The sequence below is a fragment of the Triticum aestivum genome, chromosome 1D (genome assembly GCF_018294505.1).
Source record: "Triticum aestivum cultivar Chinese Spring chromosome 1D, IWGSC CS RefSeq v2.1, whole genome shotgun sequence".
In the NCBI taxonomy this organism is placed as follows: domain Eukaryota; kingdom Viridiplantae; phylum Streptophyta; class Magnoliopsida; order Poales; family Poaceae; genus Triticum; species Triticum aestivum.
The window spans coordinates 452649852-452656773 of NC_057796.1; the positions used below are offsets into that span (position 1 = coordinate 452649852).

The 6922-nt window shown below is 46.9% G+C and overlaps 1 protein-coding gene across 1 annotated transcript; it reads right to left on the bottom strand.

The window, feature by feature from the left end:
- Positions 1-749: 749 nt before the first annotated feature.
- Positions 750-2627, bottom strand: LOC123182861 (cytochrome P450 89A2). Its single transcript, XM_044595534.1, has one exon. The coding sequence runs from the start codon at positions 2447-2449 to the stop codon at positions 920-922; it is 1530 nt and encodes a 509-aa protein (XP_044451469.1). The 5' UTR covers positions 2450-2627; the 3' UTR covers positions 750-919.
- Between the last annotated feature and the right edge of the window lie 4295 nt (positions 2628-6922).

A 6922-nucleotide genomic window follows, 5' to 3' on the forward strand; every position in this document is an offset into this window, starting at 1 on the left:
CCATCTGGCGTTGTCACCTTTGTCATGCCGTCATCGCCCTAGCCTTCCCTCTAAATTGCAGCCATGAACTCTAGCATCGGCAACCTGCACCCCAAACCTACAAACACGAATTCCTTCAACAGCGGCGACACATTACCCCGTCTCCGGCAAGGCCCGGTGAAATTGCCTCAACTGCACAAATTTTGGTACTGTTATTTATCAGGCACCTGAATTTTTTCAAAGCATCGATCACTTTTTCTTAGTTCATCCCGAGCTCGCCGGAGAAGGAGAGACATAGATGGAGAACAAGTAACCGCACTATCTATTTTAGGGGGAAGCCATGGCCCCATTATCTATCTTAAGGGGAAGACATGGACCTATTATCTATCTTAGGGGGTGGGGGATCCAGGGGTACAGGGGATCGCCGGAGTCTGTTCGGCGGGGCTTGGAGGGATGGCCGGGCGACGGCCAGCACGACAGTGGGGGGAGTTCGAGGGGAGGGCGGGCCAGCGATAGCCATCGACCATGGGGGGCAGAGGTAGGCGGTTAGACATGGGTAGGCCAACAGCTACACGAGAAAGAAGGAAGGGGAGGAAGAAGATGAGCAGTAACGCGATACAGTTCTGGCCGTTGGATGAATATTTGGTGGTCGTGGTAAAAAGTGATTGACGCAATCCATTTTTCAGACACCTGATTAATAGAGGCTCCCCCACACACTTTTGTTTTATGAAGCAGCTTCCAGGACTTTCTGGACCCCTTCCCATGTTAAAAAGAAAACCATTTGGTTGTTTAAGGAATAGCAAATCCAATATAGATATGTTGCGTAATTACAATTTTCGAATTTAACTATAGACACCGCATCATGGACTTTTTTTTATTTTTATTTTCTTAAGAGTTCAGAGTTGACTCTGACGCTGAGCAGCATGGATGAGACGTAGCTTCAAGTCCTTGGGATGGCGCGAACACGGAGGGGATTATTCATGAGTGTGGTGAAATCCAGCACCTCGGTCATGTCCACCTCCTCCCCGTCCGCCGCCGGCAGCCACTCCAGCTCCCTCACGAGGCTCCCGACGAAGAACTCCAAGTGCAGCATGGCGAGCGTGTATCCCGGGCACATCCTGCGGCCCGCTCCGAAGGGCATCATCTTGATCTCCCTGCTCCCCGTGATGTCCACGCCGCACCCCTCGCCGCCGTCCAGGAACCGCTCCGGTCGGAACTCGCGCGCCGCCGCCCACACCGTCTCGTCGCGCCCGAACTCGGCGACCAGGAAGTTGACCTCCGCGCCCTTGGGGACCCTGTAGCCGCCGATTTCCGTGTCGCTCTGTACGCCGTGAGGGAGGAGGAAGTGAGCCGGCGGGTGGAGCCGCAGCCCCTCGAGGACGACGGCCTTCAGGTACGGCATCCCCTGCAGGTCGCCTTCGCTGAGCTCCGGCTTGCTCCTGACCTCTTCGTAGACCTTGGCCTGCATGTCCGGATGGTTCACCAGCTCCCCCATGATCCATTCCAGCGAGGTCACCGTGCTGTCCGTGCCACCGCTCAAGAACTCGGAGCAGAGACTGACGAGCTCAGAGTCCGTGAGCGGGCGGCCGCCTTCGTCGGCCACGCGCAGCGCTAGGAGCGAGTCGGCGTAGCACGGAGGGTCATCGGCGCCGCGGGGCACGGAAACTGAGCGCCTTGCTTCGATCAGCGGGAGCAAGATCTCGTCCTGCCTCCGGCGGACGGCAAGGTGCGCTTCCCATCGCTTGCGGAAGAGCCTCTTGGTGAGCGCCGGGAAGAAGGAAAAGATGGGGAAGCCGGTGATGGTGCGGACGACCCACAGCTGCATCTCCTGCATCTCGTCGAGCACCTCCGGGGCGAGCCTGGCGCCGAGGCTCATGTACACCAGCAGGTCGAACATGGCGTTCCGGAACGGCGTCCTCACCTCGACGGGGTCGCCGCCGGCACCGCGCGCGCGGAGGTCGCGGACGAGCACGTCGCGCATCCGCCGCCTCGCGGGCGCGAACTGGCTGACGCAGGCCGGGTGCAGCGCTTCGGAGGCGAGGTTGCGGCGGACGAGGCGCCAGTAAGGCCCGTAGGGCGCGGCGTTGATGTTGCGGGAGCCGGAGGTGAAGAGGAGGCCCGGCTCGAAGAGCCTCGGGCGGTCGGCGAAGGTGGAGCCGCCCTGGACGAGGACGCGGTGGGCGAGGCGGCGGTCGGAGACGAAGATGAGCGCGCGGAAGAGGCGGATGGAGATGACGGGGCCGTAGCGGTCGTGCAGCTCGCGGAGGAGCGGCTCAAGGTGGAAGATGGATTGCCGGAGCGCTAGGAACTTGGCCAGGAAGAGCAGCGCCGGCGGGCCTGGGGGGAGCTCCTTACCGGTGGCCTTCTTCTCGACGCCGTGGCGGCTGCTGAGCAAGAAGAGGAGCGAAGCTGCGAGCGAGAGCGAGAGGGTGATGAGCAAAAGGAGCGGTGGCCAGGCCGTGAGCTCCATGGTTGCAGCTCAAGCTATTCTGAGTTTCTTCTGACCGAGCTTGTACTGTTCCAGTGCAATCGTTCGAGTTAGCTACTTTCCTATTGCCAGTGCTGGCGTATGGGCATTTGGTCGTCGCATACTCGCATTGGACGCATTCAGTTCTTGTCGATATCTGGAAGAGAATACTAGTCGACCACCATAGATTGCAAATATCATCGCGAACTGCGGAATAATAAACTCATCAACAACCCGAGGTCACGGGCGTGCCAATAATGCTAGATCTACGGGAAAGAATTGACCTTAACTACGAAAAGACGCTGATAACTCCCACACATGTGATGGGAGCAATACCCGCCCACACGTCGTACAACACACAAATTTCACTGCATGCATGTATGTGAAAATCTTTTTGGATTCAAGTTTTTAAAACGTTTTATGTCTTGAATGATAAATCCGATTGAAGATCCGTTTTCATCATTAAATCCATCGTGACGAGATCATTGAAACTACATCTTATATCAATATGTTTCGACGACATTTTTTTGGGGGGTTGAAAGTTGTCATGTCTATTGCACATGAATTGCCATGGTATTTAAACTTTGCCATGATATGTTTCAGCTATTTTTTTCTACCTTTAAAAGTAAATTTTAACATATCATAAAACGGAAATTAAGAAACTAGACTTGCCACGACCATAAAATAAAATTGTCATGATATATGCACTTAAAATTGTCATGGTTCATACAAAAAATAATTTCCATGGTCAACTGAAATTGCCATGGTCAAAATACTAAAATTGCCATGATCTATAAATTAAAATTGCCACATGGCAATTTTAGTGTAAACATTATGGCAACTACAGTGTAAATATCATAGCAATTTTTGGCAAAAAAAAACGTCAAAACATATCAACATGGGATCTACTTTTGAAGATCTCGCCGAGACGGATTTAATGATGAAAACGGATTTTTAATTGGATTTTTAATTAGGCGATAAAACATTTTTAAGCCGAAAATCAAAAAGATTCCCGCTGATGTCATCTGTTTTAATGTGACAAAATGAATGGTAATGGAGGCGTTCGGGCCATGTTGCTTCGTGCCACACGTGTGGGCGTTATCATTTAGGTTACGAAATGATGTAGCGTGCAACCACGCAACTGCTGGAGAAATTTTTGGAGCAGCTATGCCGAGGCTTTTCCAACTAATAAGAGCAACTCCCATCGAATCGGCGATTGTCAAATGCATATGGAGCGCGTTTCACATGGACACAGATAGGCCGGCACGCACTTGGTAGTGAAACATCTTTTTTTTAATCTGTGATACATATTCAGTTAAAACAATAATATTCATACTTCCTCTTGGTTCATCCCCTAACCCTAGCTAGACAGTTCAGACAAACTCTACCCTTTAGACTTCACCGGCCAGCCCGTAGATTCTTCTCCCGGATGTTTGCCGCTCCGGCGTCTGGTGGCGGGGACGGGAATCCTGGTGTTTCCCTCCGGTCAGTAGTTTAGGTTAGGTTTTGTAGTCCTCACAGGCATGGCGCTCGGGAGATGTCGACGCTTGTTCTTCGAGTTTGTCTTCCTAGTTCGTCTGTCTGGACCTAGTCGACAGAGCTCCGGCATAGATTCATGTCGTCTCCGGGGCAGTGAAGTGGTTTTCTCGTCATGTGACGATATTTGATGTCAGGTGTTTCATATATATACAAGGGTTTTACAGCGACAACTGCGGCTTCAGGACGTTGGTCCTTAGGGGCACATGCTCGAAGACTTTTCGTCTGCCATCGACAAGATCAAGCCAGCTCCAGTAGAGGAGCGGCGACAACGACGCATTGGCGGTTCGTCCTGACGGCAATAGTGGTCGTTTGGTGGTCTTAGAATTTCAATGTAATTTTTATTATGTTCGATATGGTTTGTACTCCCGATGAACTTTTATAATAGATGTGAACAACAATATTCAATTAAACCCGAGCACGACGCTGAGGGCTTGGACGACCACGCGCAATATGTGTCAGAATGGCCTAGGCCTATGTACAATTTCTAAAATCTCAAATTCACCCGTGTGTAAAATAACAAATGATGGTGACCTCTTTATATAGTGGCGATTCGTTCATAGATTAGTACGTGCACGTCAAAATAAAAGGAACTGGTTGATCCTCCCATACGTCTTATATTCATATGTTGCTGTCTTCAACTTGTCAATTGATGCAAAAAAGTACTCCACTAGTAGAAAATGGAGCTTTATTACCGGTTCGTAAGGGCCTTTAGTGCCGGTTCTGCAACCGGCACTAAAAGGTGGAGACTAAAGGCCCCCCCTTTAGTACCGGTTAGGCACGAACCGTCACTAAAGGCCCACCACGTGGCGTGAGCTCGCGCCGTGGTATGGGGGACCTTTAGTACCGGTTGGTGTTACCAACCGGTACTAAAGGTTTTTTTTTGAAAATTTTGGAAAAATTGATTTTTTTTTCGATTTTTGATTTTCTGAATTATTTGATGATTTAGTCTCTAATCACCCTTCTTAACTGGTCAAATGTGGATCACTAATTCCAAATTAGCTAACTTCCCGACCGGTCACCCATCCTTTCACTCCCCCAGCCTGAGCACACTTAACTTCGGAGTTCTATTCCCCCTACTTTCCAAGTCTGCACTTGTTGTTTTCCTAACAAATGTAAGTTGTAAATCCTATTAACCCTCAGTAGTTTAGCTTGAGCATTAGGTCACACGTTTCACCGTTTGAGTTTGAAACTATTATTCTAAAAAACAGTAATTATTTAGTAACACTAATATTTCTTGAATAAGTTTGACCATAGTTTGACCACAGTTTGACCAGATTTGACCAAAATTCAAAAAATTGAAATAATTATTTAGTAACACTATATTCTTGAATAATTATGTAGTAACATTAATACTTCTTGAATAACTAGTTTGACCAGATTTAACCAAAATAAAAAAAACAGAAATTTGAGCATATCTTTTTTTCCTTTTGGAATTTGAGGATTCTAAAAAATTGCAAACAGGCCGTAGATTGTCAAAATCGGATGCGGATTTTCGTGCTGAATTTTTTTGATATATTATATGTTTTTTTCCAACATCGTATGCAAAAGTTATAGCCGTTTTACATTTTCCCTACACATTTTGCAAAACATGTCCAAATTTAAGTTTTCAAATTTTCCTAACTAATAGATGTAGTAATATAACTACCTCTCGAAGGATTTTATTTTTTGAAGTTTTTATCATTTTCTTTTGATTTTTTCAAAACTGAAATGGCGATACACGGGGGGAGTTTTTATCATTTTCTTTTGATTTTTTCAAAACTGAAATGGCGATACACGGGGGGGGGGGGGGGGGTAGAGTTTGAAAATTGCCCTATAGTCCCGGTTTGTGTCTCCAACCGGGACTAAAGGTCAGACCCCTTTAGTACCGGTTCATGGCACGAACCGGTACTAAAGGTTAGCCCTTTAGTACCGGTTTGTGCCACGAACCGGTACTAAAGGTGATTGTGGGGCCCCGGCCTGACGCCAGCCTGCCACCACCCCTTTAGTACCGGTTCGTGGCACGAACCGGTACTAAAGGTTCAACACGAACTGGCATTAATGCATAGCCGTTTGAACCGGCACTAATGGTACCATTAGTACCGGGCCAAAATCAAACCGGGACTAATGTGTCTCACATTAGGTCCTTTTTCTACTAGTGCTCCTTCCGTAAAGAAATATAAGAGCGTTTAGGTCACTACTTTAGCTATCTAAATGCCCTTATATTTCTTTACAGAGGGAGTATATTTATTTTCAGTCTTTTGACTTTCATGTCTTCCGGAAGAATGGTAGTGATAAAAGGAAAAGGAAGAAAGCTGTGGATGATTTGGTACAATCAGAACACGTAAATATTCATAAATTGTTTAAGACTAACACTGGTACATCCCCTACTTCGATAAACCCAAATGATTAGTTGGCGATAGTTGCCATAGAGAAAGGCCAACCAACTAATGGGAATTCAGAATCTGATTAGCAAGAAAATAATGTTGACACTATATTGTGGCTCTTAGAATGTAGGTAACTCATCGGATGCACATGCACGGTCCGCTAGTGTTGATGAACAACCAATTTATACTGTTCATATGTATCATCCAAGAAGTTCGGATAATCTTGATAATAAAGCAAGGCACGTCTTAGTTAAGAAAGGGACTATAAGAGAGGACAAAAAAATGGAATACCATCTAGACGGAAAGAAGACATTTTTCATATGCTCATTATGATAGGAAATTAAGAAATAGAGAGGAACTATGACTCAAGAGAGGTTAAACGGTTTGGTAACATTATGCATCGAGAAGAAATTATTGGATGATATTGACATCGACCCATCATAAGTGACTTTGCATCGAGGAATGTTAGAAGAAATTTTAAGCAAATATGTATGAATTATTTCATATATATGTATATTCATTTTTATTCTTATATGATGTCTATATTAAGGACCTCGAGTTTAGTTTCACCCTG

Coding starts and splice junctions, on each gene's coding strand:
- LOC123182861 (XM_044595534.1), bottom strand. CDS start 2,449: ATGGAGCTCACGGCCTGGCCACCGCTCCTTTTGCTCATCACCCTCTCG.